Source organism: Brassica napus, chromosome A6 (genome assembly GCF_020379485.1).
Source record: "Brassica napus cultivar Da-Ae chromosome A6, Da-Ae, whole genome shotgun sequence".
NCBI lineage: Eukaryota > Viridiplantae > Streptophyta > Magnoliopsida > Brassicales > Brassicaceae > Brassica > Brassica napus.
The window spans coordinates 18,662,054-18,687,635 of NC_063439.1; the positions used below are offsets into that span (position 1 = coordinate 18,662,054).

Consider the following 25,582-nt stretch of genomic DNA (forward strand, 5'->3'; position numbering starts at 1 on the left):
CCAAAAAAATATATATATATATATATATAATGTAAAAGAATATTGATATCAATCCTCATATCAAATATTTTTAGAATGAAAATGTAAAACAAAATATTTTTAAGCTTCTCATGCGGAATATATATCTTTATGATTTGAATAGACTAAGACTTTGAATGAATCATCTTAAGATTCTTATCTAGAATAGGTTTTTGGATCACTAATTTATCTTTTATTTAATTTATTATTAGATTTTGGTTTTATTCATTAATCTTAATGTTTTGGATTTTTAAATTTAAAGTTTAGATTATTATGAAATTATTTTATTCTATATTTATTTATAATTGTTTTTATAATTTTATTATATTATATTTGATCGCGGGTTAGCTCATTTTAATTTTTGATCTAGATGATCTGAGTTCTATTTTACATATAAAAATTAATATAATAAATAAGCTGAACTGAGCTACTTATGAAAGATCCGAGCTCACTGCAAGCTGAGCTAAGTTGAGCGAGTTAACTCATTTTGATACTCCTAATATTTATTTTGTCTATCAATAGAGAAGGAACACAATATTACTATATAGAAATTCATTAAATGGTCAATAACTGAGCGAGTTTAGAAAAAGGCAAAACCAACCTTTTGAATGGGGCACAAAAATTCAGGTCTCATGAATTAGAAAAAAAATGAAGAAGATTTGACTGTGGCTGCTGCCCCCTACTTTCTTCATAGCAGTTTCAAAAAAAAAAGACAATATAGCTTCAAATATAAAATTTTTTCTTTCAAAAAAAAACTTTAAAACTTCAAATTTGAAGTTTTGAGCTGTGAAATTTTAAATAATCAATAAAGTTTCAATCCTCAAAACTTCATATTTGAAGTTTCGTACTTTTATTTATATTTTAGTCATTATAATTACACATCATATTTATGATTTTTAATTTTTTTACCGTTTTAATCTTAATAAATTTTATACCTCATAAATATTTCAAAAAAAACAATAAAAATAAGAAACAAGACGGATTGTTTTTATAAAACTAAGTTTTACATATAAAATTAAATAAAAACTTTAAAATAAGATTTAAAATATTTTAATACTAGGATAAAACAACAACAATATTACAAAAGACACTAAATAATTTTTTTTTTTTAGAAAGGCACATAAAGACATAATGGATGATATGGCGAAAAATGAAGATACTCGATTTCAACAACTTTTAACTTGTAATCTACAAATTAAAAATAAAGAGAGTCATTTTTATTTTGAAATGCAATAGTTGATCATATATGGGAGCATTATGAAACAATATAGTATTTTACTAGTTATTTAATATTTAATAATTTATTTCTATTTATAATTTTAGATATTAGTGTTTTATTTTATTAATTAGCATTTATGTAATATTTTTATATATATGTAGGGGTGTCAAAATGATCTATAGCTCATTATCTGGCTCAGCTCAGCTCGTTTTTTCATGAGCACGATCTCTATATTTTAAGCTCATTTAATAAATGATTTTAACGATCGAGCTTAAATTAGATCACGAGTTATATGAACGATCTTTAATGAACATGAGCTGATTAATGAGCTTGTTCATTTCTTACTTACAATAATATATAATATATTATATATTATATTTGGATAATTTCTATTTTTATGTAAAAAAAGATAATTTTTGTATTTATCATATTTATCTTCTAAAATTAAAATGTCGAACCATATCTTCTTAAAAGATAATATCTATATTAATCATATTTATCTTCTAAAATTAAAATGTAAAACATACATATAAGTTAGGGTGCTATCAATTTAACTCATGATTAAAATGTAAATCGTGATTAACTCATGATTATAATATTAAATATCAAATTAAAATGATTTTACTCATGATTAACTCGTGATCATGAATCATTTATTAAACTAAATAATATGATTAACTCATGTTTATCTATACTATACTAAAAGGGGGATATAAGCTCCTCTTAGAGTGTCCACGTAGACACAAAAAATCGTCCAATCAGAGAGTCCGAAGTTGCCACGTCATCTCATTTACTTTTTTCGTAAAAAATGAAAAACAATGCAAAGGAAAGGATCGAACCCGGGTTAGTATGACATAAATATAGGGCAGATACCACTAAGCCATTGAAACTTTCTTGGACATATATACAAGAATCACTAAATATGTAATCACAAACTCTTATGTACATTTACAATAATATGGATTCAACTTTCAAGACTCCGATACTTTGTTTTGTAAAAAAAAATAAGTAAGTGACTAAGCTAATATATTCTTTGAAAGTGTGAGAACATTGACAAATATGAAAAAGCATAGATTTTTGTTTTCGTGACAAAGTTAAGAATTTTGTAAAAGTAAGTTTAACATAAAATTTTTGTGACAAATATGAAAAACATAGATTTTTGTACAATTTTGACAAAACAACTCAAAACATAGTTCTCTAATGTCTTAATAAAATATTATTTAAGGGTGCAATAATTAAATATATCAATTCAATAAATTTTGTAATTTATAGACAAAACAATAACACAACAGATTTTGAAACATTTGTTTAACCTATCGATTTCTTTTCATGAGAATCCAACTAAACAAGATAAAAAAACAATTAGATTTATTTAATTACCATTTTATTCAATTTTGATTAATTTCAAATTGTAATAATGTATCTTTTTGAAGTTACAAAAAAAATGTTCTTTCTCTATTACACTAGCATTATATATAGATTCCATATACACAAATAAATATAATATAACAATATAAGCTTGCTTTCCCCGATTCATATGAAAACTTTTTAAGTTATCCACCAAAGCAAATTAATTAAATCAATCAAATTGTTAGAATACAACAAATTAATATATAATTTTATTTTAAATTAAATTATTTAAAAAGTGTATTTTCATTAAAAACAAAATAATAAATAAGTAAAACTGATTTGATGGTAATTTTTATGACATATATATTATGTGAAAGAAATATAAGCTTAATATGAAAAAAATCTTAAATACAAAAAACTCTAAAATTAACAAAAAAAAAACTAATAAAAATTAAACTATGATATCAATTGAAAGCTTATTAGACAATATTAATAAAATATTTAAGCGGTAACTAGACAAATTTGATTTTTTTTGCCAGCCAAAAATATATTATTATTTTTTTTTGTCATCATCAATTTATTTATTATTAATTAGCATCAGTTATTTCAAGATGTTTAAGAAATGATGGACTTAAATGATATATGAACTATGAATATTAGTACTTTGTAAAGCTGACTTAGATAACACATCTGCACATCATTTCCAGTCCTTTTTTATTCAGTTTTGATATTCAGATTTGTTTCTTGACTGTTAAGAAGATTGATAACTGTACAAATGTCTCATTCGAATATTATATGTCTATAACCGAATCCCCAACATGAGACAACTTTGTTTAAAAAGTAAATAATTTTATTTTTTTATATTATATAATAAATATATATTATTTACTGATAATAAAAATATAGTTATTCATCTATCACAAATATCTATGCAAATATGTGAATCAAGTACAACAATCAAACAACATAATGATTTCCAAAAAGAAAATTTTAAAAATATATTTATGTTAGGTAGTCTTATTTTATATTATTTAAATAATATAATACAATATTATACATTATCTTTTAGAATTGAAAAATACATATATATCAGTTAGACAAATTAAGCGATAATTAGACAAATTTGAATTTTTTTTGCCAGCCAAAAGTTTATTATTAATTAGCATCAGTTATTTCAAGATGTTTAAGAAATGATGAACAAAAAAATAGGATGTATATAAATGATATATGAACTATGAATAGTATTTTGTAAAGCTGACTTAGATAACACATCTGCACATCCATTTCCAGTCTTTTTTGATGTCTAAATTCAATTTCTTCAGAGCAGTTATTCCACAAAGAGATCGTATGAGATATTGTTTTGATATTCAGATTTGTTTCTTGACTGTTAAGAAGATTGATAACTGTAAAAATGTATCATTCCAATATGATATGTCTATAACCGAGTCTCCAAGATGAGACAAGTTTGTTTTAAAAGTAAATAATTTTATTTTTCTTATATTATATAATAAATATATATTATTTACTGATAATAAAAATATAGTTATTCATTTATCACAAATAACTATGCAAATATGTGAATCAAGTATAGCAATTAAACAACATAATGATTTCCATAAAGAAGATTTAAAAAATATATTTATGTTATGTAGTCTTATTTTATATTCTTTAAATAATATAATACAATATTATACATTATTTTTTTAGAATTGAGAAATACATATAATATCTTATCCGCGCGTAGCGCGGTTAAAAAATCTAGTAATATTAAAATGTAAAACATACATATAAGTTATGGTGCTATAAAAACGATTTTTATTTAGATCACGAGTTAGCTCATTTAACTCATGATCTAGATGATCTGAATTCGAGTTTACATATTGAAGCTCATATAATAAAAGAGCTGAGCTAGCTCATGAAAGAGCCGAGCTCACTATAAACTGAGCTGAATTGAGGGAGTTAGCTTATTTTGACCCCATACCGTCACCATGTGTGTTTTCATGTAAATGGGCCAACAAAACTATAAATTGTTAGAATTTAAACAAGGTTTATGTAGACTACAAAAACAAAAGTTGGGCACATCATCCACCATAGCGTTCCTTTTTTTTTTTGAACTGAAATAGCGTTCCTTCTTTCTCCTCCCTAATCATATCACTGTCTCAAAGCAACTGTTAAAAAAGTCCAATCATCTTCAAGTAGCGAAGATATTCCATCCACTTATCAAGTTTCAGCTCTAATTATGATTCAACATTCTTAAGTAGTATACGGAAAGTATATCAAACGCCCATTACAGCCGTTTCTAAAAATTCTCAGTCCAATCCTATAAATGTACTATCATATTGCAGACTGTAGATTGGAAGAAAGAAGAAGTCCTCCGAGCATTTTGCCTGCAAGAGGAGCTGCGGAAGCGCAAGGTTGTTCAGGAGGTAATCATTGTCTCTCCTTGCTTAATTAATGATTACATGCTTGGGTTACATGAAATCTTCCTGCTGGTATGCTAAAGTGCTTGAATTTAGTGAGCTGATCTCTGGAATGTGACGGATTCACTCAAGATTCCACAATTGGGAATTTTAAGTTTCGATTTCTGGATTTTGTTTGTATGTGCAAAAGCCGAATTAATCTTTCTCGATTTCTGTTTTTTTTTCTTGAAGTGGCTTTGGTTTTTTTGGTAATTATTCACCTTCTTTTTTCAGGTCAGGATCATTCCTCATAAATCATCCAAAAGTACTCAAGTTTTATGTGCGGTAAAGACTTGATATTATCTAAAAGTTAAATAGCTCTCAATATCTATTTGTTTATGATTTTCGTCCTCTTATGGTCTCAGGTACGAAGCTCTGCTTCATGTGGTTTAGTTCTTGAATATTGCATTAGGATTGATCTCAATACATTATGATAGGTAACAAGTTTTCCAAAATTTCCTAAGCTGGCAAAAGATTCAGTATTTGGTTTTCCCTATGATCTTCTCATAGCCTTGCTTTAATATCCTAGCAATTTTGTACAAATTCAAAAGAACAGTAGCAAAGTTTTTTTTAACAGTAGCAAAGTTTTACAATGAGAAGATAAAGTATTTATTTGTTTACGTATAAAGAAATATTTGAAACCTTTATCGTTTTAGTATTTTGCGAATGAATGCAGTCATGCAGAGGAAGAGAACTGAGAGAAAACACTTGAAAGAAGAATGAAGATGGTGACCTGAACTCTCAAACACCATCCATCACACAATTATCGTAAGAAGAAAAAAGGTTAAAGAGGTGAGAGAGAGTTAGGTCACTTAGATTTTGTACGAGATGGATTCATTTAACAATGCCACCTTCCCAGAATTTAATATACTGTCCTCTCTCTTTCTCTGTTAAACAACTTTTCCGAAAAAGAACCCATTGGCAAAGACATATCAGCAGCAGTGTTCCAACTGGGATTAAATAGAAGGCCCAAACAATGTGTTCTTCGAGGATCACCGTGAAAAAAGATGAGCCAGAAAACATTGTGAGCCCTTGTCACGATGAAGACATGAGAACAGTTTAGAAACAAAGCTACATGTTGTTAAGAAACAAAAAAAAACGATAGGTCAGCTTTATGAGTCGCTCATTACTTGACAAAAGCTTAATATAACTATGACCAATTTTGAGAAAAGGGGAGAGAATAGAAACAAAAGAGGAAGCTGGCTAATATTAACAAACTTCTGCATGCAATTTGCCATGATTCAAGTACATGATACAAGGCACACCTAGAAATATTAACCATTAACAAAATGGAGAATACAATGGCAAAAACCATGTGCTGACAACCCCTAGTATATCTATCTGTTTCATGTTTTAAGATTTTCACACTTATTAATAAAATATCTTAAAACTTAGTTATTGATGCATAATTTTTTGTAATTTTATTTTTCTATATTTCTAAACTAATATAAAATTCTAAGAAATACAATTAATGTTTTGAAATTCATAATTTTCATTATTAGTTGACAAAAAGTGCATTGAAAAAAAAATATATATATCTTTCTGAAAAAGAAAAAAAAAAACAATTCTAGAATCTACATCTTTTTAAAACGGAAGAATTAGAATATAGGTAGTTATTGTTCTAAAAAGAAAGAAACTTTAGGTAGTTATTCCGAGATTTATGTGTGAATGTTGAACGTGAAAGTGTGGAATGGACGAGATGGACTTACAGTTTGAATTTTTTTTTTAGAAAATATTTGAATTGACACGTATTGTAAGTTTTTTGAAGAATACCTTGAGTTTTTTGAAGAAGTGGTGGGTGAGGTTCGATAAACAAAGGCTGTAGTAGAATAGAAAACCAAAATGTATGGTCAAAACAATGAAAAAACTTAATGTATTGTAAATCTTACTAAATGCGCCTAATTATATACACTCGTGACCGATGACTACATTCAACTTTTTTCTTAAAAACAAAACTACAATTTTTCAAAAAAAAAAATGAATGAACAAACTTAGCAAAAAAAAAAAAAATCAAAAGACATCACCCGACGTAAACCAAGACAAAAGTTTTGGTTTAGTTAGACAAATTCTACTCTTTTCTTTTGGTTAAGAACCAACGTAAACTCTAGTTGTTCGTTTCCACTAGTCCAGTGATCGTTTAATCTTCCATAATCGTTGGACAAAATGATACGAAAATTTTCAGTATACTTTGAATGTATAGAATGATGCTTTTGAGTATACACCATACTTGCGGAATACCATATGCTACGTGTTTTCTTTTCGAGAACACCATATGCAATGTTGGGAGCGTGAGAACTAATAACGTGTAGGTATAAAAGTAGTTGACGAATGATACAAGTTTGTGGAAGTGAATTAATGGGATGAAAAAGTCATGGACTATGGAACACAACATTTTGCTTGCCTGCTAGCTTCGTCATAATAATTTAATTTCGAGTTTTCCTGCGAAGTAACTTAGGATGTAGAGATATATATATATGCAAGTTAGGACAAAAACTAATAAGAATAAAGAAAAAAGAAAGAAAGGAAGTGGTGGGGAGAGATGAAAGGGGTAAAGAACATTTACCACCATTCTTACACCTTCTCGTTCTTGCTAGTCTTCCTTGTCTTGATTATATTTCGTCCGGCCCTTTCGACCTATGTCAACACTATGCTGTCTTCAGAATCTCTCACAATCTCAAGCAATAGAACACTTGTATCTCCCGGTGGAGTCTTCGAGCTCGGTTTCTTCAAACCCTCGGGACGCTCGCGCTGGTATCTCGGAATATGGTATAAGAAGGTCCCCCGGAGAACCTACGCATGGGTCGCCAACAGAGACAACCCTCTCCCCAATTGCAGTGGGACCCTCAAAATCTCTGGCAACAATCTTGTCCTGCTAGGTCAGTCTAATAACACTGTTTGGTCGACAAATCTTACTAGATGTAATGAGATCTCCAGTGATAGCAGAGCTTCTGCCCAACGGTAATTTTGTAATGAGATACTCCAACAACAACAACTCCAGTGGGTTCTTGTGGCAGAGTTTCGATTTTCCGACAGACACTTTACTTCCGGATATGAAACTAGGTTACGATCTCAAAACAGGCCGCAACAGGTTCCTTACATCATGGAGATCATATGATGATCCGTCAAGCGGGAATACCACGTACAAACTCGACATTCGAAGGGGATTGCCTGAGTTTATTCTTATAAATCAACGTGTTGAAATACAAAGGAGCGGTCCGTGGAATGGAATCGAGTTTAGTGGCATACCGGAGGTGCAAGGATTAAATTACATGGTTTACAATTATACGGAGAACAATAAAGAGATCGCTTACTCGTTCCATATGACCAACCAAAGCATCCACTCCAGATTGACAGTCAGTGACTATACACTCAATCGATTCACGTGGATCCCACCATCACAGGGGTGGAGCCTGTTCTGGGCTTTACCAACGGACGTGTGCGATTCGCTTTACCTCTGTGGATCTTATTCTTACTGTGACCTAACCACGTCACCTAACTGTAACTGTATTAGAGGGTTCGTTCCCAAGAACACTCAGCAGTGGGACTTGAAAGACGGATCACAGGGGTGTGTGAGGAGGACGCGGCTGAGCGGTAGTGGAGATGGGTTTTTGCGGCTAAATAACATGAAGTTGCCGGATACTAAGACTGCCACGGTGGATCGGACCATTGATGTGAAAAAATGTGAAGAGAGGTGTCTTAGCGATTGTAACTGTACGTCGTTTGCTATTGCGGATGTTCGAAACGGCGGATTGGGTTGTGTGTTTTGGACCGGAGAGCTCGTTGAGATCAGGAAATACGCCGTCGGTGGTCAAGATCTTTACGTCAGATTGAATGCTGCTGATCTAGGTTAGTAATTTATTCTCTTACAATAACACATCATCGGATTATCCTACGTCATCAATAATTTTTACTTTTGTCCGGATGAGGTAGTCTCCCTATTTCTTTCCCCATCCAAATATTTTACATGTCTTAAGAGATCGTTTACTTTCTATTAAAAAGTTTTCAAGTGCAAAATATACAACTGATTAACGAGAAGGCTGACTAAAATTTCCAATCCAAGTTGTTTTTGTTTTACTTTATAAATTTTAAGAAATAACTAAAATTAAATTAATTGTATATAAAATATATTTAATAAAATTATATAATTTGTTTTGAAATGCAAAGGAAATAGTACTTGCACATACTTTAGCATTGAACAAAACTGCTTAAATAAGAGTTTAAAATTAATCATTTGAAACATTTATTTCAATATTCAAATAATCAATCTGAGCCATTCATCCAAATAAGTAAATAAACAAAAAGAAAAAAAAAACAGTTAATAGAATAAAATAGTATAATTGGACAGTTACATAGAAAGATATTGATAGCTAATAATCCCATTGATAGTGTATGCGTCAAAAAATGGATATCAATAGTATTGTGACATTACATGCGTTCGTATGTATTTGCAGGCACTGGTTAACTCTAATAAGGAAGATGCATAAAATATGGTAGCTGGATAATAAAAGTGCGGGTCTACACACTGAGGTTGTAGCAGAATAGCCGAATATATACATTGCAGTGGTAATATTATAAGACTAAGTGACATATTATAAATATTTATAAAATAGTCAAATTATATTCAATGAAAATGTTGTTTCCACTTGTTGATCAATTTTAAACCATTTTATAATTTATATATAATGAAAAATAAATATAATATTATGTTTCATATTTTGAATCGGTACAATTCAAGACCAACAAAATTTATTAATCTATAGTATTTATTAACTTATCGATTACTAATTTATATAGTTCATATTGTATTATCAACGCAATAAAGTGACCCATTCGTAACGTGACCCATTCATAACATCTTCTTAAGGTTTATGAGTTATTTAGGGTTTAATTAGAGTTATTTAAGATTCATCCCTTTGGAGGTTGGATCTGACTAGGAATTTTACGTGGAGACGTTTCATAGCAATCCATAGCTCATGAATCCCGTGGCTGTGTTTGATCGGTGATACTCGTGCTTACTTGTTTTAACTTTAACTAGGTTCGTTCCCGGGCTACGCCCGGGTTATCTTATATGAAAATGTTGAACCAAAATATCATATTAAATTTTGGTGTTGATTGTTTGAACGCAAAAAAGTGTGTTGTATATCGAGTTTACGCACAATTGAATGTAAGAGAGTGAGTTTAGCGAACCTATAGTCATGATTATATTTTTCTGATACTTGATATGTGACTTTACGTGAGTGGTAGCTACGCCCGGATTTTTTCCTATAATATTAATTGAATTTGTGTGTTTTTATTTTAAAAATGAACAAATATAATATATACTGGAACTGGTTTATTGAAAATATAAAAATGGTATCTTCTATAAAACTGGTCTATAATTATAAAAATATATGCATATTTAAAAATATTAGATTTTTTTGTGTGTTTTATTGGAATTATAGTAAATCATTAGCTTTATTAAAAATGGTATCTTAGTTCTAATAGATATATGCCACCAAGTAATCAGTAACATTAGGCTAGGACGATGGAACCAATATGAAGACGAAAGTGAAACTGAAATTTAGATTTAATATAGGTGTAGAAATCTAAAAAAAACAATGGTAAAATAGTTTAAAATGTAATTGAATCTGCGTATTAAGTCTTGTGAGAAAGAGAATAATAATTCGAATGACGCATGAATTAGGATCACTCTGTGCTGCATGGTTCTCTTATTTTCCTTTTGAATTGCTTAATGTAATCAATTGATTTGTTGAAGTAGAAAGTTGTCGCTGGTGATGAACGGAGTAGTAGTTTACCTGGAAAATATTAGATATTATTGTTATGTTGATAAAAAAAATTTAAATCTGTATTATTTTTTGATGTGTTTAGTAAAATTATTTACCTTGGAAAAGTTTAGGAATTATGCTTGTGATGATGACAACTTTAAATTTCCTATCCTTCTTGCATTGTAGGATGCTAAAATCTGCTGCTTGCTTGTCGCACAGTATGAGTTTAACAATTGTCGACCTGAGATAGAGATGTATGTATGAAGATAATTATTATTTCGTTTTAACTAGTGTGTTAGACTTACTTGTTCATCCGTAGACCAATCGTGGCATCAATATTGAGTTCTGGGTGGTTCGGTTTTATTTTTTGTATTATGACTATCTGCCCGACGACATCTGCACATTGATTTTAGAATAAACATCCATGTTTGTTTAATTAATAATGGAATGACTTACTGACCTGGTAAGTATGTGGGTGTAATGGCTAACCGCAATAGATTTCTGCAATTCTGAGGAACTAAAGTGTGAACTGGAAATATCGGACAGTCGAGTGTAACGTTCAATACTATTGTCTTTTGGTCGATCCGAATGTAATACGGCAGTTGGGTGAGTTTCCGATTTCGAGGATTATTTATGACGGAAAATCCCGAAAACTCGTATACATCTCCTTCAGCTAATTTTGTTGGATCATTCGGCTGAATGTTTCCGGTGAGCCGACCTTCTAATAGTTGTCCCTGAGTGTGAACAAATTTTGTTGTGGCGAATCAATTAAGTTAATAGTGAGTAGTTTAAACAAAATATGGTGAATTGGAAAATAGATATATATTAGTTAAAAAAGGCTTACGTGGTGGTCGTAGCACAGGAAGCCGATGGAAGTTTGAGTATTATCTGTTTGGTGGTTTATGATGTCCCAAACATTTCTTATACATACTGTAATAGGACGCACTGAAATCCCTTCCTGAAGTTGGTGGATTCTTTGAGGAATGTGTTGCATGGAAGATGTCACTGTAAGACATGCGATTTTATTTAAAAATGTTATTTAGAACTTTGCAAACAAAACTATAAATTGTAATAAGATACATAAATTTTCAACAATAATTATTATACACAGGGATGTATTTTAAAAATTAACATTTTGGGTCATACGGAATACGTAATAGCCGGACATTTAAAATATGTTTTCCCTTACAAATTAATGATATCAAAACAAACGTATAATTTGTATTACTGAAATGTTTTTTCATAAATATGTAATTGTCTATGATATTTTATAATTACAGAAAAATATAGAAATAATATTGTACAGATACGATCTCGAGATAAGAAAAAAATTAAATCTTCTTTTTAATAAAAAAATTAAATTAGTATATTGAGTTTTTTTTTGTTTCAGAGAAATATTAAGCGTGTATGATAACATTTGGTTTCAAATATAAAAACTTTTATACGAAAATTTACATTGTTATATCAGGCAAATAAATTTTGTTATTATTTAAAATAGATTAGAAAGAGTATTACTATTTCCTGTATGTATATTCTAAAATAATATATTCGGTTAATTTTTTTATGTTTAATAGTGTCTGAAATATTTACAATAAAAATATGGTTTAATTGGATTAGATATTCCAATTGGTTGATCAAAAAGAAGATTAAACACCTTTAAAAACCAAAAAAAAAATGCTGGATCCTTGACAAAGGATAAAAATTCTGAGAGAAAGAGTCTGGAGATTATATAGTTACCTGCAGTTTCTATGGGTTGATCTTTGGGTGGATTATTCATTTCGTTGAAACAATGATCTTTCAACCAACCTACTATCAATGAGATATATGTCTTTCACTTTCTTGTTCAAGAAGGAAGAGCCATAAAAAGTTAAAGAGAGATTTGTACGGCAAAGAGATCAAAACAGCTAAGTTGAAACCAATATACACAATAATAAATTAAATGAGAATGGCAAATATTAGTTGGACAATACCTGTTTGAAGCAGAAGTGAATTCGAGAAGTGTTGGGCTGAGGGAGGCGTTGAAGAGTAGTTAGGTTAAGGGTTTTTTATTCTAAGCATAAGAATATATGATACATGTGAATGTGGCTAATTTCCTTAAGTTTCGCAAGCGCCTATTCTATTATTTATCACCATGAATGTGGCTCATTTCCAAAATTTCATAAATGTGTACAATTGATTACAGGAATATAGAATCCTGATAAGAATTCACGGCAAAATTGATTTTAAAAAATATAGAAAATCAATCTGTTTGTTATTTTGCTCATATATGTAAAAGTCAACAAAGATTATAAGAAACAATAGAGATTATAAGAAAGATAGTTCAAATTGTTGAAATGCAAAGTCTGAAGTTGAAAAAACTGAGCAGTGTCTTTAACTTAACCAAAAAAGTACTTAAACAGCAGAAAATTTTAAAAAACCAACTCAGTACTTAAACTGCATCTGTGAGCAGAGGCTCTAATTCTCACATCTTGGGCGTTTAGCTGTCTCTGGATCAGCACTGCTACACGCCCGCTTACTCTCCTCATCTGCAGTGTCTCCACCGCCTTTATGAGGTTCACAGACGGCGTCTCCAGACTGCGTTGCTCCCTCGGACATTGCAGCAATGTCATTTCCAACTGAAGCTTCCGTGGGTTATGGTGTGTCTAGAGAGAGGATCTTGGTGACAGTTATCGCTCGAGTATTGCCTGAGAAATTGTGGTCAGTAACTTTCACACAGAACTTATGTGTCTGTCCAATGGTGCTGATTAGAGCTTCTGGGACAGGCACCTCATGATCAGCTTCTTCGCTTTTATTAGCCTTACATTCAAGTTTAATAGTGTCAGTTTAAATAACTTGGGAGCTAAGCAACGGAAAAAGTTAAAAAATCATTTGAGATTATAAGATGGTGCTAGTTACCTCAAAGTAGCTGCTAACTAACTCGGATGCATGCCTCCCAGTCAACTCCCGACCAGCATCTCCAAGTAAGACAAAGAAAGCTTGTTCACTGTTGTCATAAACAGAAATCTTAGCCCGGTACCTGTTGTGAAAGAATAAGAAACTAACGTCAAAAATTCAAAAATTGAAAATTAATACTATTGAAACCGTAACTGCATATTAAGGCGATGTAACATACTCTGGAACGCCAGTTGTGTTAACCTTCTGACATTTTGTGTTTGTACAAATCAACGAACTTGGGCCGTTGGTAGCCTTAGAATGGCACCCACTGCATGCAATGTAGTACCAAGGAGAGCCATGAACAACATCATCAATAGTAGCAGTGCACTCAAAAAAGGCAGCCTGCGAAATTTTATTAGCATGAGATTAAAATATATCAGTGTTTAAAAAGAGTAAGTAATACAGCTTTACTTTACCTTTGCAGATTCCTGAGTCATATAGGAGAATATTTCTGCTATAGACAGTGTCTCACGCTTAGTGATGACGTCTGCGCAAACTTGGTTAGCAATCTCTGGGTTAGAGCTCAGCCTGAAACAAAATAAAAAGCAGTGTGTCAGTCAATCACTGCTATAAGTGTAAGTCTACGCATCAGATGAATCTGTATAGAAGAGATGCTTAAGACGGATATACATACCAGGTGAAATAATCCCTGGTTGGTTGGACATCATAGTCCATGAAGACCCGTGTGGAGGACATAGAGGATAGGGCAAGGGTTCCTGTTCAATAATGTAAGAATCATTAAAAAGGATTGAGTGGAAATTAGCAACCATTGATAAAGAAGCAAACGTTTTAAGGATAGTAAATAATTACCTCCGAGACGTTTAGTGTTAACAGTTGTGACCAAAAGCACTGTCGGAGTGTTTTCACAGGAGTTGAATTTCTTGCAAAAGTCTGTTGCAGCCTGGTCCCAAAGGTAGAGCTTCAGCACAGGTCCACTACAAAAATAAACACATAGGTATTTAAGAACTACCGGGAGATGATTACTTGAAATAAAAGAACACACTTACTCATGCGACTGCACATGAATCACAATATGCCGAGTGGTAGCAATCTTCACATCGTCAAGGCTGGGACGCTCAATAAGAGTCTGTCCATCGACCAGCTTCATGTGGCCAATAACATCTATAACATTTACACGAAGAGTTAGTTATATGACTAATAAAACTTTAGGAACCAAATATTTGAACTACTTATTTAACCCTTAAAATATAGACTTCTCTACCTAAGCAGGAGGCTAGACTAAAAACTACAGACAAAGTAATGAAACTGAGAGATGATTTCTAAAACTAATATGCTTACCGTAGAGGTCACTTTTGAGATCACAGTTGGCTTCAAAATCTTCGTGTGAATGAAACCTGAAACGGTCTTCATCAAAAGAGATGGGAATCTCGTGAAGAACCGACATTTCAGAGTTCCATGCGAAAGACACGGTTGCAACATGATCAGCAACCCGATACATCGGTTTGTTTTTCGATCCGTAGAAATTGATGAGCTTGTAAACTGATCCGCGTTTCATATCTGGCAAGAAATTCTTAATTCGCCCCGGTGGGATGAATCCTTGAATAACAGTTCCCTGAAATAACAGATCACAACAGAGAATGAAACCTCAGAATTAAAAAGATACGAAACAAACACATATAAACGAACCAACTTCAGAATTAAAACAGACACGGAACACTACTTTAACTAATTAATCAAGCGTATGAGAGACGTCTAAGATAACCATCGACAGATAAAAAACAAAACACTACTTTAACTAATTAATCAAGCGTATAATAGAGGACTTAAAAACCTCAGAACTAAAACAAATACGAAACAAACACATAGATACGAAACAACTTCGGAATTAAAACAGATGCGAAACAAAACACTAATTTAATGAAACTAATGAATCAAGCGTATAACAGACGTCTAGAATAATCATCGATAGATACGAAACAAACACTAACTAATGAAACTAATGAATCAATCGTATAACAGACGTTTAAAATAACAATCGACAGACGTCTAAAATAACAATCGAAACCCTAGCCTATCAAAAACTGTCGGAAAGATAGATCTCACGATCTGGTAACTATCATTGAAGAATCGGCTAACCTGTTCGTCGATGAGGAGCATTTCGAGGCCAATCAGTGTCTTCTTCACCGGGTTCCGAGCCTCCCAGAAATGGATGAGTCGGAAGCGTAGTTGAGCTTCATGGGGACCTAGAGAGACATCCTTGAAGGACATGAATTGTTCATCAGAGTCGGAGGAGACATGCGACTTCCCATTTCTCTTAATCGCCATGGATCGAGTTTCGGGTGGTTCTAGGGTTTTGGTGTGAATATAAAAAGATCAATTTATAAAGAAGGATGAAGAAGGGAAGGTGAAACGAAATCATAAAAGAGGTATTCATTGTGTTGATTTTGCTCGATTAAATCTCGGCTTCTCGGCTCTGCGATCGAAAAAACGAAAACGTAAACAGAGAGCCGATGAAAAGACGAAGAGGCAGAGACGATAAGCGTCGACGGAGACTCCGAGGTTTCTTTTGTGTTCATGGGTTGACGACACAAAACTCTAATGAAGCCCAATAACCTCAACAGATGAAGCCCACCACGTTCGAACAAAAAATACCGCGAGCGTCGAGCGTCTGACGTGTAAAAAAGCTTGTCTCTGATTGGTTCGAATATAAACGCTGACGTGGCACGCTCCCTGCACTGCTTATTCTGCTTTTAGTAGTGTTAGATGTGACTAACGCATAATGTTATTATGTAAGAAAAGCTAGATACGGTTATCCGTCACACTATCAAAAGTTTCAAAAACATAGAAAGTTGGGCACAAGATATCCAAAACTACACCAATATTCACCGTGCATACAAGCTTTAACTATATACATAGTCCTAGTCTAATGATCAAAATACATTTACAAGCTCTAAAACTTCTCATCCTTGTAAGAAACCAACAAAAACAATGTGTTTTATTTATTACCAAGAAGCAAGAGTAGGGGAAGAAGAAACAAAAGCATAAATCAGAATCTGCACATTTAGATTATATAGTTAAGCAAGCCTGCAGTTTTGCTGCAATAACTTATAAGTTAACAGGGGAAGAGAATGAAAAGAGTGTTCTTGTTGTTGTTGTTGTCTCTCTTCTTACAAGTAAGCCATTAAATCACAAACATACATAATTAAGAATCAGACACATGCAAAAATAAAAGCAGGGTTGATGATTAAGCTCAGCTTCTGGTTTTCAGACAAGGCAGCATCTGAAAAATTCTTCCAAGCTACTCAACTGCAAAACATGGTTAATAAAATATTCATCTAGACAAGGAAGAAACTTAACATACTGTAAGCATATCTGATGAACATTTTAGACCAATCAAAGCAAGCTCATTACTAGTTTTAAGACAAGGTACATTGCTGCTGTAAGATTCCGATTGAAAGAAAAGAACTTTACTAACCCTTGGTTATCGAGATTCCCATGACCGCCGCTACTCCCTCCGCTTCCGTAAGACACGTCATCACCGGCAGCTGAATTCTGCCACACGCTCTGCCAGGCCTGAGAAGGAGGCTGAGCATAAACACCACTAGGATCCATCGCCGGCCTTCCGATCATCATACCTCCAGGAACAGCCGGCTGACCCATAGGCGGGTAGTAATAAGGAACGCCGCTCACGGCCGGAGCCGCCACCATACTCCCTAAAGCCGCCTCTTCCTCCTCCTTGATCTCTTCCCTGGGGACGATGTCAACGAGGAAATCGAAGATATCGGTTCTGGTAATCGCGGCGGCTATGTCGTTCTTCTGAAGCGTACGGCGCTTGTTCTCCTCGGCGTGGAGCCAAGATCTGATGGTGAGCTCGAGGATGAAAAGCTCGCAGGCCTTGGCGAAGAGGATCGGCGCTTCGGCGGAGATCATGCGGACGTCCTCGTCGGCTTTCATGATCTTTTTGATGCGAGCGAGAGGGAGCTGGTGGTTCTTGAAATCGTTCACCTGTTCGATCTCCTTGCGCTGGTAGCTCCAGAACATTTGTAGCTGTTGAAGCTGTTGCTGGAGGAGGTGGTGGTACGAGGCTCCTCCTCCTCCGGGGATTATCGGTGTAGATCCGGAAGGAGGAGGAGGAGGGATTGCGGTCGCGGCGGAGGCGGGAGGGTAGACGGAGGTAGGTGGTGGTGGTGGTTGCTGGTTGTTGTTGTCCATTGGATCTCTACGCTTTGTGATTGGATCAAAGAGGCGTTTGCAATGTTTTCGTGATATAGTGGATAAGGTGGATAGCGATGTAGCTGATTATTTTCTTTTCCTTTTAATTATTTTTATTTTGTAGACTAATATAATGTAGGGAAACGACGTCGTTATTATCTTTTCCCTGCGGGTTCTGATTTCTTTATTTTCTTTTCCCTGCGGATTCCGATATTTCGGTTTATTCGGGTTGAGTATTATCAGTTCTGTTATTTGGATTCGAACAGCTCTACCGAAAAAATTCGGTTTGGTTTTTATTAATTTCTGTTTTAAAAATTTTATCTAAAAATAACCAAATATTTAGATTTTGGTTAGATTTCGATTTATTTATGGTTGAATTTAATTATTTTCGTTTTTTTGTTAGATTTGGTTATTTTTATTTCTATTTATTGAAAATTAAAAACTGAACCTAACCAGAGACCAAATTATTTTCAAAATCCCACCGAAATAAACCGAACTCAAAACCATAACTTAACCAGTAAACCGAAGTTTTATTTTATAGACAAAAAACTATAATTTGACAAACGACGACGTACCAGAGCGGTCACTGTGATTGAATCGTAGACGACGGCGGCGATGACGACACAGGAGCTTGCGATGGAAGGGGAGAAGCATTTAGAGGAGACTATCGAAGCGGCCTTCCAGATCATTTCCGCCATGAATGATGAACTCTGCAATCCTTCTCTATGGTCCACATCAGCCACCGCGAGTTCCACGACTGGCTCCAACGGAGCAGCTCTCGTTTCCGCCGACGCGGCTGGGATTGACGGAGCACCGAATCATTCGGAATCTGGTGGTGGTGGAGGTGGAGGAGGAAGTGGAAACAGCGCTCTGGATGAAGCTAGTCTTCGCTACAAGAACTCAGTGACTTCTCTTCGTGCTGTTCTTGCTGCGATTCCCAATTCTCAGAAGGTAAATGAGCATAATGGTGTTACTAGCTTGATCCAAGCGAGATTCGATTCTCTTGCTTGTTGAATACATTTTGTTCTATACTTGTTAAGCTAATTCCAATTCAGAGGTTATGAGGATTCTTGATTTTGATATGTATAATCTATTTGACAGGCAAAAGTATCTGAAACGGAAAATGGTTTAGGAACTCCTGAGGAAGAAGATGAAATCGAAAAGTTGGAGGAGCAATCCTTGAGTCTCAGGAAGGTAAGACTCAAACAGTACTGCATATACCTCAAGGCTTAGAACTGTCTGGATAAAAGAAATTATGATTCACATTATGCAGTATAAGTGTTGTAACATTGACTTCTTGAACCATGAAAAAAATGTGTAAACTTCTTTCATACGTTTGTCATCTGGTCTGGATTTAAGTATTGAACGTTCCTGAATGCAGGAGATTGCAGAGAAGAATGTTCATGTCAAAGAGCTTATCGACAAATTTCGACAACTTATAGCAGATATCTCCACATGGCAAAGCCCCTGTTCTGTTTGAGTTTTCTTTTTTTTTTGACATTGGTCACTGTGACCTGTTTAGACAAGATTCTAAGCCTTTGTTCTTGAATTCCTCACTTGATGTATTAGTTTTAGGTATTTTGTTCTTTTGATTTCATGAAACAAAGCAGAAAATCTTAAAGATTAGCGTTAGTATATAATATGTTTCAGACAAAACCTTCAAAACCTCTTGTCTGTTTTCTGTTGCATGACACTCTTTCTTGTTTGTATTGATATGTAAGAGAATATAGTTGTCCTGTTTTGGAGTCAGCGTCGGATTTTTTTGAGAAAAGCCATAAAACCAAGACCAGCTACCAATGCAGCACCAGCCGCAACTCCACTGTAAGCAGCAGCCCAAGCGTCTCTCTCTACATACTCCATTGCTTCTGATCCTGATGCTCTTCTTCTTCCTTTGCCTTCTCTTGAGCCATCCAGATGTAATCTCAGACTCTGCAGTTTATAATAATCCTATCATTTCAGAATGCCAAAATCTCATAAAGATCTCATTTATGTATACTTACCTTCCAGCCAATTGATTTGGCATGGTCTATGGCTGCTTGAAGGTCACTATCTGAAGCCAGCAACACTTTATCATGGTCTTCATCTTCATACTGCAGATTATAACCATCATTCCAACGTTTCAGGGGTGATGAGAAAAGAATTGCATCATTCTTTTGTGAAAATGTTATTTAAGTACCAAAATTTGGGGTAGGTTGTCTGGATCAATATCATTCCCTATTCTCTGAAGGATCGCGGTTATCACTTCTGTCAAACTACGAGTGTCTGTAATTTAAGAACCAATCGATGTGAGTACACACACAAGGTTAACACTGTTTGCTAGATGAACAAAGAGAATGATTTAGCTTTACCACTTATGAATCTGTGCATTCTGTGCTTCTTGTCTTCGATCTTGAAAGAAAACATATATCCAAAAGGTAAAGATTTTCCTGTATCAGCCTCAGAAGCAACTTTCAAGGAGCTCTCACTGAAAAACAAATGTTTCGCATGTAGCCAACAAAGTCAGTAAAACCAAACCTCAATTTGAAAAGAAGCAAGTTTAGTGGTTTGAGCGAGTCAGGGTACTGACCTTCTCGTGTCATCGTCTTCATCATTAGGAGACAATGCCATTGCCGAATCCCAAAACTTTTGCATCATTGTGTTTGTCGCCTCATTACCTATTCCCGCAGTAGTACCAGCCTGATCACATCAAAAACAAGTACAATTAAAAACACGTCTTTATGAAAAAAAAAAGAGAACACTGGTTATGTTGTAATCAGAACAATCTAAGATACGAGAACTTACAGTGGCGACAGCAGCGTGCGTTATATGGATTACATCAACAACTGCAACTACATCTCCGTCTGCAATCAGAAACCCTTTTGTTATCAACATACGTTTTGGCTAATTTGGTTTTCATAAAATTTAAAATCCATAATGTAACAGAGTTTTACCTTTGTCAGTAGTAACAGGAAGGTGTAGAAATTTTCCCTCGTGCATGATGTGCAGAGCTTCAACGATTGGTGTATCAACTGTGGTAGATTCTGGATTCTGTGTCATAACCTATGCATTCATGAATAAAAACAAATGATAAAACCCAACTGAAAATAGGAATCTTAAGATGGTTGAAAATTTGATACAAAACTGAAAAAACTAAATATTTGAATAACTCTTATCTGAATCTTACCTGTTCCACTGTAGTCTCAGATGGAGAAAGATTTTCAGCCACAACTCGCATCAGTATATCTTTGGAACTAGATAAACGAAAAAACAAAACTCTTAGAAGTTAGTGATGAGTAATTACAAGGAAGACAAACAAGTCCAATCACAGCATAATCTAGTTAGCAAGTTAGTTGGAGTAAAGAATGCGAACAAATACAATATTAAAAAGAATTGTTAGGCATCAAGCAGTTTAGTTAGGTGAGCTGAGAAAGGGATCATGAAACCACCATACGCAGAACTTCCAGTGCTTTCAGAAAGGAGAAACTCACGTAAATATCCCTCGAAGCTTGTCCTCGATCATCACGACTGCGCAGCTTAATTGAAATTCAACCATCTTCTTTGCTACAGTCAAGACTGTATCGGTTGGTGAGACTTTCAAAACCCTGAACAAACACCAGTGTTAATAAAACTTCAAGGGGAGGCATCACTCAAGATTGTAGTTAGGATTTAATAAAGAAAAAGAAGAGATTACCTACTTTGTATCATCTGGTATAATCGTTGATAAAGAAGGTCTAAACATCCGGTCTCGTAGCGTTTCAATGAAAGTGTTGGGAACTACATGAAAAAATTCAAAAATCCAATTAAATAAAAAGACAAGAGAAAATGAGATTCAATCAGGTAAGGTTTAGTACCTGAAGTGTTAGTTCCCCAACTTTTCTCAACACCTTCAACGGCAGCAGCAATGGCCTTACCTTTCTCAGCTGCTCTCTCCATGCGAGCAATCGCATCATACAGACACTTTGCTATATCTAGTAAAGCAATTACTTCCCCATTTTCAACTACAGGCAGATGTCTGAATTTTCCTGTAGGATTTAATACATACAGAAGAATTAGAATAAAAAAAAAACATCAGGTTTCTCTAACTTAACACACAAACCTAGGACCATCTTTTGGAGGGCTTCAACAGCAAGTGTTTCCGAAAGAACGAACACAGGGTTCCTAGTCATAACCTTTGATACAGGCGTTTCCTCCACATTAACTTCCTGTGAGATCACTCTTGTAGCTATGTCCTGAAAGAAAACCCCATAAAAACGATGCATAGGATCAAATAAAGATTCAACCTTTGTAACATGCTAGTGACATACCTTGTCAGTAAGAATCCCACAAAGCATTTCATTAGAGTCGGTCAACAACAAGGCAGCAACTTTGCGAGAAGCCATCCTTTTACAAGCTTCATATACAGTCGTCGTTGCAGGTACAGTAAGGGCTTTCGATAGCCTTAAACGTTTAACAGTTCGCTCTCCTCCTGTAAAACCCCTGCGTCCATATCCGAATAGCTTCAGTGGAAAGAAAGAGAACAACAACGTAGAACTAGTTTACTTGTTCTTGAAGGAACCCAAATTGTGCATACGTAAGCAGGATTTAAAAAGCTACATGCATGCAAGATTGAGAGTTACCTAGGCGAACGTGAAATAGAAAGAGATCTCCGACCAACGTCGAGACCACGTTCGCTGATATCCATGGATCTCTTCCTCTGTAATGACGAAGTCGTTATAGATAAGCTCCGTCTTGGCCCGCCTTGGTTAGCCATTTCTACTTTAGAATGTAGAAGAGATCAAACGTTTAGGATACCGTCAACGCTTACGTAAAAAAATCGAATTTGATTTAGATTTCGAAGAAGGAGACTCTTGTGAAATCGTAACTAATCTAGCAAACGAGAAAAAGATTATACAAAACAAAACAAAAGGACAAACTCGTGAAATTAACGATGACGAAGCTGAGATTAGTTCCGTCGTAGATGCTCCTTCTCAATCGTTCGTGACAAAGGATAACTGCGACGAGAGAGACGAACGGAATGATTTGTGAACGGAGATTCCTCCCGGGAAAATGATTTTGTGATTTTCTGTAAAACGTTTATCTCCTCCCTTTTTGCAAATTGAGGCAGGCTCTCCTCTTTATTGTTGGCAATATATTGATTTCTTATGTTTCGTAATTTACTATTATATCCTCCAGTTAATGACGATTGAACAAAAAAAAGATTGGTTTCCTATTTTCCAAAGGGTGTTATCGTCATTATTATTTATGGTGTCATTACACACGAGTTGATGATACTTTCTGGATTTCATTTTTAATTTATTTTTGTTCAAAACTGGATTTTTCTCACTTTATTTCTTTTAAAAATTTGGGACTACAACAGGAATTTAAAGATTGTTTTGTTTTTTTTTTACTTAGAACCAGACAAATTTAATTAGGATAGTAGAATGTATGTTTAACTTCAATTTAAATAATGTATCAAACAAACAATAATAACTTGTACATATCTTCTTTATTAAAAGAGAAGTACCATTTTTATCTACTATTTAGAAGTCTAAGTAGGACCATCTATTTAAACCTTTTAATTAATCATTTCATTTACTAACCATTTGGTAACAACATATTAATACATTTATCCTCCGCATGTTTTTTTATTTTGTTTTTGTCATATTCACGTGAATGATTCACTTATTAAAAGAATTTACATTTTAATTTATTAACCACATGTTTGGTACCATAACATATTAAAAAAACATTTACATTTATGATTTTGGACCAATTGCTATATACATCCTTAGTGGTTTGGAGAAGATTATTAACCACATGTTTGGTACCATAACATATTAAAAAACCGTATGTCAAAATAGAGAAGATTATTAACTACAACATGTGATTTGGAATTTGATAGACATTTTAACAAGACATATATTACAAAAGGAACGGCTTGCACGTATGATCTTAAATCCCATAACTTTCCAAACCAGACGGATCTTAATGATCTGTTGGACATCTTCAATCTCTATTTGTAGGGTTAAATGCATCTGGAATTGTATACAATACAACTATTAGACACATAGATAAACCTTTTACTTCAATAATCCGTACGGATTTAACTTCAAAACAACAAAAATCAAAACCTACCGGAGCCCCCTGTTTCACCATGGATTGCATGTTGATCAATCTTCATCTATTTAAATCTTGAGGAATCGTTAAACTGTTATGTTTAAGGGTTCGGTACTAAAAAACCACCACTGATCCCAAAGAAAGGTAAGAAACCTAGCTTAAGGAATGATCGGGAAAGATGATGGCTCTGTTTTTTTTTTTAAAGAGTTTGTTTATAACAATTTTTTTTCCTATGCTAATTGTTAGCTTACTAAATGGGGCTTTTTTTTAACAAACTAAATGGGCCTTTGTATTTTTTTTTTTTGAACGCACACAAAATGGGCCTTTGTAAATATTCAATATCTCTAGCCGAATAGTTACAACATGATCCATAAAGTTATGTTTCTATCTTATTTTATTTTTTAAACAACAATACAAAATTCAAATTTATCAGGTTTATAAAAACGTGAACGAAACCGTTTAAAATGAACTATGTTACTTTTCAATCTTATCATTATATTCCAAGATTTGTAACACATCACTTACATAAAAAAAGACTATGTATCTTCGAATTTTCATTAATAATAAGATGGAAGTTATAAAAAAAGTAACCGTTTAAGCAAATTGAAACATACTAATAGAAAACATAAACAACTACAGATGTTATATCATTGCAAATCAACATAACACCCGCGCTGGTGCGCGGGTTCGATCCTAGTAGAATATTAAATTACCCTGTTATATATGGGCCACAATAATAAAACAATATCATTATATATGGGCCGAAAAATCAAAGTAGAAGAAAATGAATCTGCTAAAAGCCCACGTACTTCAAATATTAAAATGTATTTCCACGTGGGTTCCAAAAATTGGTTGGTTCACCACTCCCATTTGCTTTCACATCAGACGAGAAGCTTCGTGTCAAAACAAAACAAAACAACCCCAGCTCCTACTCCACTCTCTCTCCCCCTCTTCCTTTTTCGTTTGAGTTTCACTTTTTTCTCTCTCTCTCTCTCTCTCTCTCTCTCTCTCTCTCTCTCAAAAACGAGGAACATGGCAGATTGGGGACCAGTTCTGATAGCCGTGATCCTATTCGTAGTGCTAACACCGGGGCTTCTTTTCCAGATTCCGGCGGGAGGCCGAGTTGTCGAATTCGGGAATATGCAGACGAGCGGCGCTTCTATTCTCGTCCACGCTATCATCTTCTTTGGTCTCATCACTATCTTCACCATCGCCATCAACGTACACATCTATTCCGGTTAACTATGTTAGCTTATTACTGGTTTACGGAAAGTCTTTTCTTCTCCGCTTCTGTTTGTGCTTTCTAGTTTTTCAAAAATTGATGTAAGATCTGGCATTTTCGGATATTTGTGAATATAATCAAAAATTTCATATATGATATAAAATTCATTTTGGTATGGATCTGGTATCAGCTGTGGAATTTGTTTGGGATCTGGTTTAATTGGTTCCTTTATCGAATGCCACTTGATAGGTTACAACGTACAATCAAACTGTTAGTTGAAAAGTCTTTTCACTTCTTAGTTCAAAGCACAAAGCAGAAGGATCTGTGGATCTCTAAAACGACGCCGTATCGTCTATTATTGGGCTTG

At 33.8% G+C, this 25,582-nt stretch overlaps 6 protein-coding genes, 1 long non-coding RNA gene and 1 pseudogene across 7 annotated transcripts; 4 read left to right on the forward strand and 4 right to left on the reverse strand.

Moving 5' to 3' along the window:
• Positions 1 to 4,555: 4,555 nt before the first annotated feature.
• On the forward strand, positions 4,556 to 5,941 carry LOC106351875. The gene is made up of 4 exons (XR_001271440.3): positions 4,556 to 5,013; positions 5,281 to 5,331; positions 5,412 to 5,483; positions 5,723 to 5,941. It is a non-coding gene; the product is annotated as an uncharacterized LOC106351875 (long non-coding RNA).
• Positions 5,942 to 7,331: 1,390 nt separating this feature from the next.
• LOC106347912 lies at positions 7,332 to 9,718 on the forward strand (annotated as a pseudogene).
• A 4,063-nt stretch (positions 9,719 to 13,781) lies between these two features.
• LOC125610125 lies at positions 13,782 to 14,457 on the reverse strand. Its single transcript, XM_048781914.1, has 3 exons — positions 14,380 to 14,457; positions 14,162 to 14,273; positions 13,782 to 14,087 (listed from the first exon to the last, which is right to left on the reverse strand). The coding sequence occupies exons 1-3, from the start codon at positions 14,439 to 14,441 to the stop codon at positions 13,905 to 13,907; spliced, it is 357 nt and encodes a 118-aa protein (XP_048637871.1). The 5' UTR covers positions 14,442 to 14,457; the 3' UTR covers positions 13,782 to 13,904.
• A 291-nt stretch (positions 14,458 to 14,748) lies between these two features.
• LOC125609981 lies at positions 14,749 to 16,413 on the reverse strand. The gene is made up of 3 exons (XM_048781614.1): positions 15,843 to 16,413; positions 15,045 to 15,318; positions 14,749 to 14,867 (listed from the first exon to the last, which is right to left on the reverse strand). The coding sequence occupies exons 1-3, from the start codon at positions 16,029 to 16,031 to the stop codon at positions 14,749 to 14,751; spliced, it is 582 nt and encodes a 193-aa protein (XP_048637571.1). The 5' UTR covers positions 16,032 to 16,413.
• A 337-nt stretch (positions 16,414 to 16,750) lies between these two features.
• On the reverse strand, positions 16,751 to 18,012 carry LOC106347913 (nuclear transcription factor Y subunit C-4). The gene is made up of 2 exons (XM_013787532.3): positions 17,182 to 18,012; positions 16,751 to 17,012 (listed from the first exon to the last, which is right to left on the reverse strand). Exons 1-2 carry the CDS (start codon positions 17,916 to 17,918, stop codon positions 17,009 to 17,011), a joined length of 741 nt encoding a protein of 246 aa, XP_013642986.1. The 5' UTR covers positions 17,919 to 18,012; the 3' UTR covers positions 16,751 to 17,008.
• A 454-nt stretch (positions 18,013 to 18,466) lies between these two features.
• LOC106347914 (mediator of RNA polymerase II transcription subunit 30) lies at positions 18,467 to 19,628 on the forward strand. Its single transcript, XM_013787533.3, has 3 exons — positions 18,467 to 18,869; positions 19,020 to 19,112; positions 19,300 to 19,628. The coding sequence occupies exons 1-3, from the start codon at positions 18,534 to 18,536 to the stop codon at positions 19,396 to 19,398; spliced, it is 528 nt and encodes a 175-aa protein (XP_013642987.1). The 5' UTR covers positions 18,467 to 18,533; the 3' UTR covers positions 19,399 to 19,628.
• On the reverse strand, positions 19,521 to 22,924 carry LOC106347915 (CBS domain-containing protein CBSCBSPB1). The gene is made up of 15 exons (XM_013787535.3): positions 22,811 to 22,924; positions 22,514 to 22,652; positions 22,202 to 22,373; positions 21,994 to 22,126; positions 21,749 to 21,919; positions 21,593 to 21,671; positions 21,386 to 21,499; positions 21,082 to 21,148; positions 20,849 to 20,957; positions 20,700 to 20,758; positions 20,485 to 20,594; positions 20,267 to 20,382; positions 20,095 to 20,180; positions 19,919 to 20,008; positions 19,521 to 19,847 (listed from the first exon to the last, which is right to left on the reverse strand). The coding sequence occupies exons 2-15, from the start codon at positions 22,645 to 22,647 to the stop codon at positions 19,665 to 19,667; spliced, it is 1,623 nt and encodes a 540-aa protein (XP_013642989.2). The 5' UTR covers positions 22,648 to 22,652; positions 22,811 to 22,924; the 3' UTR covers positions 19,521 to 19,664.
• A 1,924-nt stretch (positions 22,925 to 24,848) lies between these two features.
• On the forward strand, positions 24,849 to 25,390 carry LOC106347924. Its single transcript, XM_013787547.3, has one exon. It carries the CDS (start codon positions 25,026 to 25,028, stop codon positions 25,233 to 25,235), a length of 210 nt encoding a protein of 69 aa, XP_013643001.1. The 5' UTR covers positions 24,849 to 25,025; the 3' UTR covers positions 25,236 to 25,390.
• The last annotated feature ends 192 nt before the right edge of the window (positions 25,391 to 25,582 follow it).